The sequence below is a fragment of the Mustela nigripes genome, chromosome 9 (assembly GCF_022355385.1).
Source record: "Mustela nigripes isolate SB6536 chromosome 9, MUSNIG.SB6536, whole genome shotgun sequence".
NCBI classification, from domain to species: domain Eukaryota; kingdom Metazoa; phylum Chordata; class Mammalia; order Carnivora; family Mustelidae; genus Mustela; species Mustela nigripes.
Window position 1 is genome coordinate 35,111,224 of NC_081565.1, and position 14,985 is coordinate 35,126,208.

The following is a 14,985-nucleotide window of genomic DNA, read 5'->3' on the forward strand; positions in this document are numbered from 1 at the left end:
TATTACTTGAGGTTACGAATGGGAGGTGCAGTTTAGGGGTTGGAAGGCAACTTTGTATTGTTGATTGTAAGTGACAATGTGACCTTTTTTTTTTTTTAAATATTAGTTGAACCTTTCTCATTCCAGCTTTACTTGGTCTCTATACAATGCGAATAGAACCTACGGATAGGGAATAGACAAACATACACACACAATCTTAAAGCACCTTTGGTGGTTTTTTTCTTCTTTTTTTTTTAAACACACATGGAAGAAATCAGGCCAAATACTATATTCTTCTGTAGTTTTCAAAATGCTATTATGTCATTTTCCTTCTACCTTATAATCACACTGCACTGTCCTTTGGACTCCAGTTCCAGATTTCTCGAGAGAGAAAGGGGCTTTGTAATAATTTCCTGGTTTTGTTTCTACACTGATGTCAGTTTTGTGCAGAGGAGTTGGTTATCCTTTAGGTATTGTATACTAAAATTAAGTCATAAGTAATGTTGCTGAAGAGGACAGCTCCTTGTTGAATAGATCATGTACCCATCAGTGGAAAACACAGTGATACCATCCCAACATAAGAAAAATATTTTGGGATGCCTGGGTGGCTCAAAGAGAGATGAAAATTGGCTCCTTTTTCCCTTTCTAGGCCCTGTTAAACCTGGCAGAGCGACTGGGAGAGGCTAAGCCTCGAGGACTGACTAAAGCAGATATTGAACAACTTCCTTCTTACCGGTTCAATCCTAACAATCACCAGTCAGAACAGACTTTGTAAGTACATTTTTCCGACATCACTCGAAAATTTCCTTTTCTACCTTTATAAAATAAAAGCTTGAGAGTCAAAGATAACTTGATAAAGATCAATAGTCTCTATTGCATACTCCAGGTCTGTCCTGTTCAGTAAGGTAGCCACTAGTCACGTGAGGTTGTTTAAATTAAATAAAATTAAGTTTCTTTATTGCACTCAACTAGTGAGTCTGTTGTTAGAAGATGTAGAACATTTCTGTCTCTAAAAGTTCTGTTCAACAGTCCTGTTCTAGATTTTTAGGTTGCCTAGAAATTTTATGGTTTCTGTTTCTAACTCCAAAATATTTTATATGAGATTGAAGAGCTTGTACATGTAAAGGTTGAGGTTTTTACATAAATATTCTCCTTATTATAGTATCTTTAAGGACAACTTTATGGAGATACAATTCACATGCAAAGTATGCAATCAGTGGTTTTTAATATATTCATAGAGTTTTGTGACCTTCAAATTTGCAGTCTTCAAATTCAAAAGTCCACTATTTCTTCACACCAGAAAGAAACCTCTTACCTTCTAGCAGCCACTTTCCATTTTTCCCCAACCCTATCTATTCCAGCATAGCTTTCCACTAATTTACTTTTTTACCTCTGCAGCTCTGCCTGTCCTGGACATTTCACATTAATGAGATCATACAGTATATGCTCTTTTATGTATGGCTTCTTTAACTTAGCATAATGTGTTCAAGGTCCATTATGTTCCTTGTATCAGTACTTCATGCCTTTTTATGGCCAAATAAAATTCTGTCAAAAGGATAACACCAAATATTGCTTATCCTCTTCCTCAGTTGATGGGATGTTTGGGTTGTTTTCATGTTTTGATTAGTATTAATAATACTGCTATGAACATTTGTGTACAGAATTTTTCTGTCGATATGTTTTCATTCCTCTTGGGTATCTAATAGATCATATGGTAGCTTTGTTTAACCTTTTTTAAAAAAGTTTTTGTTTATTCATTTATTTAAGTAGTCTCTGCACCCAACATGGGACTCAAACTGACAACCACTGAGAGGGGTTCTGACTGAGCGAGACAGATGTCTTTGTTTAACCTTTTGAAAACTTCCAATTTTTTCCAAAGTGGATACACCATTTTACATTCCCACTAGCAATATGTAAAGTTTCTCCATATCCTCTCCAGTGCTTATTGTGTTTTGATTCTAGCTGTCCTAGTGGGAGTGAGGTGGTATCTTACTAAGTTTATCTCCATTTCCCATATGGCTAACGATGTTGGACTGTTTTACTATGCTTATTGGCTACCTGTGTATTTTCTTTGGAGAAATGTCTGTTAACAACCTTTCTCCATTTTTAAATTGTTTTATTTTTATTATTGAGTTGTAGAGATTATTTATATGTTCTACATACAAGATGTTCCCTTATAAGATACGATTTTCAAAAATACCTCCCAATTTGTAAGTTGTCTTTGCATTTTCTTGATGGTGTCTTTTGAAGCACAATTTTTTTTAATGTTCGATTTATCTACTTTTTTTTGTTTCTTGTGCTTTGGTAGTGTTTCTGCTAAACCATTGCTTATTCCAAGGTCATGAAGATTTACCTCTGTGTTTTCTTCTAGCAGTTTAATAGTTTTCAGCTCTTAATTTAGGCCTTTGTTCTACTTTTCAGTTAATTTTTGTATATCATGTGAGGTAGGGGTCCAACTTCATTCTTTTGTATACGGATATCCGATTGTTTCAGTACCATTTGTTGAGTATTACTAGTGTCTTCAGTATTAAGACTAGCTTGGATGTTTAACCAGTTTTCTTGCTGATCTCTTCATAAAGTGAAACATTCTAAATGTCTTAATATCATGATTTCTTTCAGGATATTGATAAATTATTTTGTCTTGAAATTTAAGTGACAGTTTGAAAAGTGAGATGATAAATGGTTTTTTAGGTTTCATTAGTCATAACAAAATAGAAAACCACTTAGATTTATGGTTAAATGATCTTTTTTGCTTTTTTTAGGTGTGTAGTATGCATGTGTGATTTTGAGTCAAGGCAGCTACTTAGAGTTTTACCCTGTAACCATGAGTTCCATGCCAAGTGTGTCGACAAATGGCTTAAGGTAAAGTGATGGCATCTGTGAAGAGAATAACATTGAATTTTCTTTTTTGTTGACCACAGTTTTATGGAAAGTAAGTCCCTTGTTCTGGTGGAGGATGGATAAGGAGACAAAATTTTCAGTGATTTCTGTAAATAGAAAAGGCCAGTAAAAATTAACTAGAGTCATCAGTGTGGGAGTAACTGTGCAAACCTTAAAAATAGGTTGTCTTCAATCTTAGTATATCCTTTCTAGTGGTATGTATAAGGATGAGTTCTGAACTTGTTGGGCCAGTTTCCTCTAAGAGTTTAGAAGGGACTTCCTTTGTTAGAAATTTACATGGGATGGGGCACCTGGGTGCTCAGTGGGTTAAAGCCTCTGCCTTTGGCCTAGGTCATGATTCCAGGGTCCTGGGATTGAGCCCCGCATCGGTCTCTCTGCTCAGCGGGGAGCCTGCTTCCTCCTCTCTCTCTGCCTGCCTTTCTGCCTAGTTGTGATCTCTGTCAAGTAAATAAATAAAAAGTCTGGCCGGGGCGGGGGGGGGGGGGGGGCGGATTTACATGGGAAATGAACCACCAGTGCATTTATTTATTTATTTGTGATTTTTATGATTTTATTTATTTATTTGACAGAGATCACAAGTAGGCAGAGAGGCAGGCAGGGGTAGGGGAAAGCAGGCTCCCTGCTAGGCAGAGAGCCTGATGCGAGGCTTGATCCCAGGACCCTGAGATCATGACTTGAGCCCAAGGCAGAGGCTCAACCCACTGAGTCACCCAGGCGCCCCCACTAATGCTCATATTTAATCCTGATCATTTTTCTGTTCTGTAGGTGTGAAAAATCCAAAGGACACAAATTCCGTATTTTGTACTGGTAGAATAAAAAAATATGATGCAGTAGAGTAATTTTAAAAGGGTCAACTTTATTATTTTTTTAAGAGTATTCTGATTAGGAGATAAGACCAGTGATTTAGATAAGGTCACATTTTGGTGAGCAAGACAGATGAGTTAAAACAGAATTAGTCCTCTGTATGAGCACAGTGGAAGGGTGCCCAGTTAGCTCAAGCCAGATCCAGAAGGCAGAGTCTTAACTTTTTAAAAAAGTATTCTAATTGCATGGCCCTGCTGTGTAGAACAGAGATTGATAAGAAAATAGATTGTATATGGCTGATTTCAGGAGTGGCAAGAGAAGAGATATTCAAAGATAGGGCCAGTGACTGGCTTATTGTGAAGTCACAATGTGCATGAAGGAGTGTGGACTTAATCCTGGAAATGATGTGGAAGCCTATGACTGAGATTGTATTTTAAGAAGATGACTGGAGAATGGAAAGGAGAGAGATTTCTGAGAGACTTTGAGAAGGAATGATGATGTTCTGGGCTAAACAAAAAGGAATACTGGCAATTGGATGAAGAGAACTGATTTGAGAACTATTACAATGTACAGCCGGAGTATTGGATGAATAAAGTGTTTTAGAAAGAGAGCAGGTGATACTTAGTTTTGTGGCTTTGGCAACTCAAAGAAAAGTAGTGCCATTTGTTGAGAGGGCATTTTAAGCTAGTTACTAAGTCTTTCTGAACTGGTGATAGGTAATCTTGTCTGTATGTTGAAACAGACATAATTAAAAAGCAGTTATTCATCGGCTGCTAAGTCTTTGAGTTTGTAGTGTATTTTTTTTTAAGATTTTATTTATTTATTTGGCAGAGATCACAAGTAGGCAGAGAGAGAGGGGGAGGCAGGCTCCCTGCTGAGCAGAGAGCCCGATGCAGGGCTTGATCCCAGGACCCTGAGATCATGACCTGAGCGGAGGGCAGAGACTTTAACTCACTGAACCACCCAGGTGCCCCTGTAATGTATTTTTTTTTTTTAAGAGATGAAATGATTGCTTTGTATCTTTTTAAAGGAATAAATAATGTAAAAACTATGTGGGAAATAAAAATAGCTCATTGTGTTTAACATGTTACATTGTAAAATCACAGTTCAGACATATTTTCTCTTTTGTGTTTTAGGCAAATCGTACTTGCCCAATCTGCCGAGCTGACGCTTCAGAAGTGCATCGGGATTCAGAATGACCAACCTAAGAGCACAAATTTAGTTTGGGTGTTCCTCATCACATGTATATACGGACTATCCATTGAACTTAATCTGTGTGGCTTCCAGCCCTCCCTTTACCAAAAGGGTCAATGGACCTTTCTTTGCACTGTGTGACTTAATCAACTATAAAAGCTTACAATTAGTCTTCACAATTATGGGATTGTTATACTAACCGTGTGATTGGAACTCCAAAGACTTTTTCTTTAGCTTAATTTTGTGTGTGCACTAACATTCCCTGGTTTTTGTGTGATCATTCCGAGTGTTGCTGCAAGATTACAGTGGACGTGATCTTTTAGCATGTGCTTTTATAAAAAGTGGTAGCTCCAGATGATATAGCAATCTACCTTATATAGAGCCTTCAGAAACTGTGAGTGGAAATGAATGCAGCGTATGACTGTTGGTGATAAATGTATCTGTGTGTGAGAGAGAGTGTGCGCAACTACTTGTGTGAGGGCATGGTAGCTAACGTGTGTATGAGATCCTATATACCAGCATGTACCAAGAATGTGTGTGTAGTTTTAATTATGCTGCAATGTATAATCTGGTGTGTTATTTAAACAGCACTAGTACTGTACACTGGTTTTTTCCCTTGTGTTTGCTGTTGCACACTGATTGCTAAGGGTGCATCAATGAATAAGCATTGAATACTCCATCCCTTCCCTCCCAGTGAATGGAATGAGAAAAGCCTTCTTCCTTTGCTTCAGGCAGCTGTCACCTTCTCTTTGTTGGTGGTCCCAAGTGGGTCACTTAAGAAAAAAAGTGTAACAGATTTCTCACTCCATGAACCTGATGTTTTGATTCTGTTGTAAAAAAAAATTTTTTTTTAATCTCCAACTTACTGTTTCCAAAAAGAAGGTGCAATATCATACATCATCAGTTAGCAATATTAGCATTTCAATCAGTGATTTGAATGTTGATACTTTCTTGTTTTTTCCTTTACATTTCCAGTAAGTTTCTTACAGGAAGTTACCTGTGATTTTTTTTTTATTATTATTTAGTGTTTAGGTTTGTAGTCTATTCTGAAGATTTTTGAGTAATATATTTCGAAGAATATCGCAGGACCCATTGTCTTACCTCCTTTACTTCCACCTGAACAAAATCTGTTAGCTAATCCAGCTTGACTTTTGATACATTCTTTGTTAAGCGCTCATAGGCAACTAAATTCTTTTAAGAAATTCTGTTTGTTTGTACTGATTCACCTGCCAACCTCCAATTCTGAAAGTTGTCTGGTTCTTCCCTCAGTAAATGTGCTTCTCATGGAAACCCTCGTTTCCAGGATGGATCAAGTGCTGTGACAGCTCGAATTCTTAGACCTGATGTGCTTTGATGTTTTATTGCTTTTTAAAAATTTTGTTTGAATGAGAAAAATTTAATATAACAGGTCCAGAATACTTGCAGTATAAATGAAGATTTGATTTTTGTATAAAAAATAATGCTGTAAAACAGGAATTGACCTTCATTTAGTTGATCTGAAATAATACATAGCTGTGTGGGTTTTTTTTTTAATAGGTCCATTGAACATCATCTAGATTGTTTAAAGTCATTTTTCCAGCAGTGTTTTGGTTCCTCTCTCATTCTTTCATTGTCTTTAGCCTTGTCTGCCTCTTCCTGCAGTTGAGGTCATTGCTTTGTTTGCAGTAATGCAAGCTGCCTAATCCCAGTCAGAACTGTGATGACTTGCTGCCAGCCTCACTCAGCTTTCAGTTGGCTCTGTGTCCGTTTTCTACTCAGACAGTGTTAACTACTTGTTACTGCCATGCTACTTGCCTTCCCTGAAGTCTCTATAAGCTCATCCCAGCTTAGAGTTCAGTAAAGTCAGTCCTCACAGAAGCACAATTTTGCCCTTTTCAAGACACTGTTGCCTCTATCTAGTCAGACAGATAGGATTTTGCATACTTTCTGTTTGCCCCAGTAATTGTCAGTGCATCAGAAATACATCTCAACAGTGCTAAAGTGCACATGTTACTTTTCAATCATTAGGATATTCCCCACCTGTTCCTGATGAATAAAAAGTGTGTTGAAGACCAAAATTATTGGCGTAATAATCAGCTACATTACAAATCACGTATAGTTTGATCTTTATTTTTTTTAAGTATAAAAAATCATGTTTAAAATGGCAAAAGCCCATCTTATACATACTCTTTTATATAGCTGCAAAAAATTTATATCTGTACAGATCTAACATAACACTACTACACTCAGTATTCATTTTATTGAAGCATGCAAGTAAAGCACTTTTTCTAATTTATATAGATACCTAATTAACAAGGCACATTGTACTAATGACTAGGAAAAGTAGCTCTTTTGTCCCTCCCTCTGACGATGAATTCTTGTCATAATATCCCTTTTCCAGCAAATTTTTGAGAGGCAGTTGGCAATTTAGGAGGCAGCAGGGTCTATTTTGGTAAAATCCTGAAGTAATATTGCACTTTTGTGACCGATCTCTGGGAATGTCTTTCTTTGCATGGGGCCCTTGGAGATGTGTACGGATTTGCTTATTAAGTGGTTAGTGTGTATTAGGAGCATATATGCATGTGTTCTAAACCAGCTCAGACTAGCCACAGTGAGCAGCTTCATGGCTAACAAGAAAGAATAGTTGCTTCGTGCCCAGCTGTTGTCATCTTGAGCGATGCACCAGATAGCAGGCAGATGTTGGTTTGTTGCCTTCTTCCTCTTTTCTCCTAAAACAGTATTGGCTTTACCACCTTAACTCTGCTGTGGGGTTTTCATTTTGTGTTGTTTTGCATGAATTATCATCTTTGAATTTTTTTCTGCCACCCCCCCCCAATCCCCTATCCCCAAAGAACAAGACAAAAAACAAGTCAAGGCCTCCAGGTATCAAGATCTCATTAGGACTTTCTGTCCTGAATTTTTTGAGCAAAATCTGGAAAATGTGAAAGCATATTTAGATTTTATACACTCTCTGAAATGGGATTTATTAAGATTCTTAAATTGGGCCTCTTCTAGTATTTTGAATGAGATCTACCAACTCAAAGAGAATATTTTTCACAGATATCTTTAGGCCTTCATTAGAAAGCTAGTTTCCCCCCTGTGGTACATTTGGTTACCTCATTTTGCTATTTGTTTCAGATTATGAAAGCTTACAGGGGTGTTTTTTGGAATCATTTGCTGAGTCATTTCCCCAAATCATATTCCATTGTATCAGTTAACATATAGTTTTAAATGTACGTATTATAAATATCTGTAACCAAATCATTTGAAGGCTTGATAAATTTTTAACAAAGTTTGTACATTTTTTATGAAAGTTACTAGTAATGCTTTACTAAGTAGTGCAATGAATTTTTATTTTTAATCCCTGTGCCCAATTTTGGAGTTGAGAGGGTTGTTGGTAATAAATGTATGATGTACACCTAAAACATTTTGTTGCGTTTCGTGTTACTGTGTTAGGGAAGGGGTAGGGTTGTATGTGCTTGAAGGGAGGGTTGTAGGGGAATTCCTGCAGGAAGATGGACCTGTTGAGCTATTTGCACCTATATTTAATTCTTAGGCTATAATACAGATTTTTACTGTATTTTTAATCATCCTAGAAACACAAAAAGAATTAGCATTATAATATACAGAACAGAATTCTATTCTTTAAAAAGCCAAGATAGGGGCGCCTGGGTGGCTCAGTGGGTTAAAGCCTCTGCCTTTGGCTCGGGTCATGATCCCAGGGTCATGGGATGGAGCTCCACGTCGGGCTCTCTGCTCAGCAGGGAGCCTGCTTCCTCCTCTCTCTCTGCCTGCCTTTCTGCCTACTTGTGATCTCTGTCTGTCAAATAAATAAAATCTTAAAAAAAAAAAAAAAAGAAAGCCAACATAGCTGAATATAGCCACACATGTGGCATAGGCTTATTGAACAGTAGGGTCACATCGTAGGTAGCAAGATTTCTTTCTATATGTATTAACCATAAGATGCAGGAAATAAGATAACAATAGATAACTGGGCAAATTGGTCACCATTAGCTACAGCTTAGGTCCAACTTCCTGTCAACATAATGGGGAAGAAGAGCTTCTGTTCTTTTCCATACGTGTGTGTAATCCCTTTCCTTTGACCAAAAAGGAATAAAACTCATGTACTTAATATCTATGCCAGCCATGTTACTTGAGAAGGAAAGTTAAAAACAAAAGAAAGTGGAGGCTGAAGAATAGATTTCACTCCTCTTCCTCTCTCAGGGCCTGAGAGAAGAGGCTGCCCTCTGACGCTCAGACCATAACTATTAGAAGCATCCAGTGAAATGACCAAGTCCTGATTGTTTCTCTCATTTTCCCAGCATACTGGAAAGAATGCTTGTTTTGGACTTTGAATGCTTCCAGAAATCCAAAACTTGTGCTGTCTTAAATGGCAGAGGCCTTTGCTACCCTCATTGTACACGCATGCAGGCGCTAATGCCTCCCTACCTGCAGTAAGGTGGAGGCCTGCACAGCCATGTGAGCGTTTGAAATGTGGACACCCAAATTGAGATGTACTGTACATTTATACATTGGGTTTCAAAGACCTGGTTTGAGGAAACAAAGTATCTCAGTAATTTTTACACTAATCCAAAGACCTTTGAAAGTCTTTAAGGAAGCACAGGCCCTGTGGCCGCGCTTAAAATCCAGTTCTCTTTCCCTCTGCCATGGTGATGGCAACCTGGGTTCTGAGTCACTAGGTGGAAAAGAGCTGTCCTAGAAAGCCTCTGGAATCAGATTTCCTGTGAGCAGCAGAGACCTTTAAATAAGATGTTCAGTGTAGACTCCTATCAGGACTTCATCTTTGCCCATTTATTCCCCCCTTGGACAAATCTTTTTCTTCTTAAATTCTTAAGTCACCTACTGAACCTTGGATTTATCAGTTGTGTCAGTTAAAGCTCACTGGCTACCATTATTTCTTAATAGATCACAAAACCTGATTTGTACCAAAGGAAAAAAATTCTTGTGAATGTTTGTGATCATTGCTCTTAAGTGTTTCAGGTCTCTTGTATGTTACAGGTTATTGAACTACTACAGACTGCTGTCAGAAATATAATGAGCCATAGTTGTAATTAAAGATTTTTTTAGTTACCACATTAAAAAGTAAAAGGAAGGGGTGCCTGGCTGGCTCCGTGGGTTAAAGCCTCTGCCTTCTGCTCGGGTCATGATCCCAGAGTCCTGGGATTGAGCCGCACATTGGGCTCTCTGCTCAGTGGGGAGCTTGCTTCCTCCTCTCTCTCTCTGCCTGCCTCTGCCTACTTGTGATCTCTGTCAAATAAATAAATTAAAAATCTTAAAAAAAAAAAAAAGTGAAACAGTTGAAATATTTTTAATATATTCTACCAAACCTACCCAAAGTATTTCAGTATGTGATTAGTATAAAAATTAATGAGGTGTTCTATGTTTTCTCATACCAAGTCTTTGAAATCCATTGTGCAGATTTATAGCACAGCTCTGGACTGGCCACATCTGAAATGCTCAAGTAGTTACCTGTGGATGATGGCCTTTACGTTGAACAGGACAGGTCTAGACTGGGATAATGCCATGTTACCTGGTTTCCAAAGAATGAAATATTACTCCTGATACCTTCAACACTTAACATTCTACCATTGCATACCTTTATAAACTATAGTGTGGTTAGCAGTGTTTTATTCTGGATAGTTGAATGTAACTTTTGCTATATTCAGTACTTAAATAGTAAGTTTATAAGAAGCTGCCTTAGTTGTTGTGAACATGTATAGCAGGCCTTGATAACATTCACTAATAGTTTCTTCTCAGTACATTCCTTAATCGGACATTTGCTTAGCACTTTCAGGATTCGTGGCAATTTGAAAGATTATTTGCCAATCAGAGGGTTGGGCATTCTGAACAGTTGGGAGTAGGAAACTTCCAACCCACATTGAGATGATGGGGGTAGATTCCTACTGACGTTGCCCTACAGTGCATATGCTCTGAACGTCTTTCATGTGTCCCTCTCTGCCTCCCAAAATGACAAGTGGGAAATACAGGGATAAGAAAAACTGAAGAAAGAAAAATAAACATAGTGACAGCCAGGGAAATTGAAGGTCATCTTATGGTCTGAAGTCCAAAAATGTGCTGTAGAATCAGTATGGATGTTTTCCCATTATAGATGAAGGGAAGTGAATTGTTAAGTAAAAAGGAAACCACTTTCCCTTCAAACATCTGATTCTTGCTCTACCCATGGAAACAGTAGTGGCGAGTTTTAATAAGACCTGTAGCCAATGCCCTGCATCTGCCAGTACCCATCAATATGTCTAGTAAACATGTTCACAAGCTGCTTTTTCTTAACCTATTAAGTGTTGGAGTCCCTTCCCCACAGTCCATCCTTAATAGTAAGCTTAAGAGATTTGTAGTATGATGGCCTCTCTCTTCCTTTTACCTCAGTCCTTTCATGTTTGGATAAGAATAATTTTTATATTATCCAACCTTATTCGTAGTTACCACTTATAATAAGGGTTCCACAAATAAGGTAAGATAAAGCTTCTGACTATATAAATTTACCCTAGTAAAGACTGATGTTTGTGTTGATGGAGCAAGCATATGGTATCCATGTGTTCTACTTGGTTCTTTTTCTCCCTTCTGCTTTTGGACAATGTTAATACTGGGCTTAAGCTAAATCAGAGGAAAATAACCTTGACCATTGTACCAAAATAAGGCCAGCATTCCCAAGAGAAAAATGTAACGCTATCTGGCGATTCAGGCGTAGACTGCCCTTGTTTTGATATTAGTAAGGAGGAAAATAGATTGCATTTACTCTTAATTCCAGAATTTCTAAAAAGAAATTTGAATGATCTTTCGTGAGACAGGTCAGAAAGGAAAAAGTAATGGGATACCTGCTTGGCTCAGTGGGTAGAGCATGTGAGTCTTGATCTCAGGGTAGTGGGTTCAAACCCCGCATTGGGTGTAGAGCTTACTTAAAAAATAAAAATAAAAAAAAGTTCAATTTCTCTTCCCCCACGAAATGAGAGATTGAGGTCTTTCCTAAGGCGCATTCACAGCCCCCAAGGCTGTGCTCCACAAGCCTCTATGGAGCAGCAGTTTCTGCCAGGCAGCTTCAGAATCAGGAGTTAGGTAGCTAGTGTGTCCGTTTCCGAGGGCTGCTGAAACAGGTTAACAAATCTGGTGGCTTAGAACAAATCCTCTCACTGTTCTGGAAGCCAGAAGTCAAACATCAAGTTCAGGGTTGGTTTTCTGTGGAGGTTCTGAGGGGCAATCTGTGTCTCCTCTTGGGAGTTCTTTGGCTTGTAGGTGTGTAACTCCACAGTCTCTGCTTCTGTCTGCACGTGGGTCTTCACATCTCCTCCCCTGGGTGTCTCTGTGTTCATCTGAATGGAAGGGCCCACATCTCTGCATAGAGGTCAGCTGTATGGGTACCTTAGAAAAAACCAGATTTGTCCCATCTCAGGAAATTATTTGAATCTGTTCCAACAAATGAACACAAAACTCCAGAATTTATCATAAAACAATGACTAAAATATTTTGGACCCGGAAAATGTTAGAGGGATCTATTATTTTATCTTCAACAGTCAGAAGTAAACCTCAGTTGCTCTCACAAATTGATTCAGAGTAGTGAGGCTCCCTAGCATATCCATGAAAATACATTAACTGTGAAAGTTAACTATATATGTATCGTTGGGTAAGTGAGAAGTTAGCAATGTTTTTTTAAAGGGGAATCAATAAATAGGAACAGGTCTCTAACCCGTGTCTTGTTCCATATGTACAGTTTGATCCATAATGGTTTTTTGCTGAATCAAAATCTGATAAATCTTGAGAAGACTATCGTTAACTAAAAGAAACCAGACAAAACAGACCATATTGTGTGATTCATTTATGTGAAATGTCAAAGGCAAATCTATAGCAATAGGATTAGTGGTTAACCAGGGCTGAGGGGTTGGGAAGCTGGGAGTGACAGCTAAAGAATGTGGGGTTTCTTTTTTGGAGTAATGAAAATATTATGAAATTGTGATTGATGCACCATTGTCTGAATATACTGAAACAAACACATGCACGAAAAACCATGTATGAAAATATTCATAGCAAACTTTTCATCACTCCAAACTGGAAACAACCCAAATTTTTGTCATTGAGTTTTATAATGGTTTGTTTTTTTAAGATTTTATTTGACAGAGATCACAAGTAGGCAGAGAGGCAGGCAGAGAGAGGGGGGGAAGCAGGCTCCCTGCTTGAGCAGAGAGCCCGATATGGGGCTCGATCCCAGGACCCTGAGATCATGACCTGAGCTGAAGGCAGAGGCTTTAACCCCCTGAGCCACCCAGGTGCCCCAATATAATGGTATTTTAATACAGCAAAGAGAATGAAAACTATGCACAGCAGCATGGTGTATCTCTTCCAATATATTGAATAAGATGTAAAAGGATATATACCAATTATTCCAATTATATCTATACACATATATATATTATATACATAACTATATAGGTATACATTCCAATTACAGAAAGTTCAAAAACAAGTGAAGTGGACCTACGCTATATGAAAAAACGTGGTAGTGGTTATCCTTGGCGTTAGAGGTTACAGTTAGACCAGAAGATGCAGAGGGCATGATACGGGCTATCAGTAATTCTGTTTGTTGATCTGTGCTTGATGATTGAGAAATTTGTTGTGCTTTATGATTTGTTGAGTTTTCTATATGTATAGTTTTATAAACTTTATTTTAAATAATAAGCTGTAGGTCCCACTCTGACCCTTTTGAGAGAAGTACAGCTCTCCAACACATAGGGGCAAATGAATTTTTAACCATCTTGAAGGAGCCATACCAGGTACATTGATACTCCAGTGTCACATATTGCATCCCATAAAACCTAAACAAGCTAAAACCTAAGTCAGACAGCTCCACCCCTCCATGTGTGCAAGCAGGAGTAATTTGAGAATACTACCTTCATGCTAATAAAAGATAAGTTTTTATGCATGATATCCACACCAGAGGGCACTATTGTACACAACCAAGTTCCAAATAAAAGCCTTTTAATGTGCAGGTCAAGATTGATGTGGTTATAAATATCCAAAATGTGCCTTAATGTTGTTTTTATTTACAGAAAGCATATATAAGAAATCTGTTTTCTCAGAATAGTACAGGATCAGGACAGCTGAGAGACTCGCTCCTTTAACATTGCATTTGTTTTGTACCAGATAGGATTTCTAACAGTTTTAACTGTTTTTTGTTTGTTTAACCTATGGTTGTTTGGTTGGTTTGGGTTATATTCTAAAATGCAATTTTATTTAAAATCAGGCTCCCTTTATATTGTTCAAGATGAATTCATAGATAGGAACTCAACTCCCATGCTCCTTCCACATGTAAGCATGTGGGATGGGGGTGACTATCTCTGCCAAGACCTGCCTGTCCCCACCAGTGCCAGGTTTACCGGTGACTTCTTAAATGCCGAGTTGAATGAACACCTTGCAGCTCATTTCTCAGAGCTCTGTGCCTTTGGCTTTTGTGATGTCTCCCCACTCAGCCCTCCTTGTTTCTCTGCATTTCTTCTCTGTCTCTCTGAGTTTCTTTTCTTTGGCCTGCCCCTTTCCTGTCAGAGCTCCCTAGGATGTGTCTTCACCCTCTGGTGCATATTGTCATTGGAGTGAGGTGTCCTCCACTCCACTTGAGTTGTTGATTCAACGGGTCTGTCCGTTCTCATGATGCACTTTTGGTCCCTGCAGTCCCAGCTTCTCCCTGGAGCTTCTGCCTGCCTTCCCAGCTTCCTACTGGACGTGTCCTCCTGAGCCTCCCCTCCCGGGTATCCCACAGGCACTCAATCTCAGTGTGTCCAAATACAAGCTCCTCACATTTCCCCCAAGCTTGTTTCTCCTCCTGTGTTCTCTGTTTCTGTCACTGTCCCACCAGCCAGTGAAATACCCCAACCAGGATCAGGGAAGTCTTCTCGACGTCCTCATCTCCGGCCTCTCCGAATTCATCAGTTGTCCCTTTGTCTCCCCCTTCCTCCACAACTGTGGTTCAGTTTCCATCATCGGCCTTTTCAAGATCTTGCTTCCAGGCTTGCATCTCCCCCCCCCACCCCCACCCTCTTACTCAGACCTCTCTACAGCTCCCCAAGTGAGTCATTCAAAATCTGGCTCCCTTCACCACCCACC

The 14,985-nt window shown here is 38.7% G+C and overlaps 1 protein-coding gene across 13 annotated transcripts in view; it reads left to right on the plus strand.

Moving 5' to 3' along the window:
• RNF38 (ring finger protein 38) overlaps positions 1 to 8,282 on the plus strand; it is a 139,371-nt gene extending 131,089 nt beyond the window's left edge. For all 13 annotated transcript variants that reach the window (XM_059411314.1, XM_059411317.1, XM_059411313.1 and 10 more), the window contains 3 exons: positions 629 to 750; positions 2,742 to 2,841; positions 4,821 to 8,282. In XM_059411314.1, the coding sequence (XP_059267297.1) occupies positions 629 to 750; positions 2,742 to 2,841; positions 4,821 to 4,883 (285 nt within the window). In that variant the 3' untranslated portion in view covers positions 4,884 to 8,282. The remainder of the gene's footprint in view (positions 1 to 628; positions 751 to 2,741; positions 2,842 to 4,820) is intronic.
• The last annotated feature ends 6,703 nt before the right edge of the window (positions 8,283 to 14,985 follow it).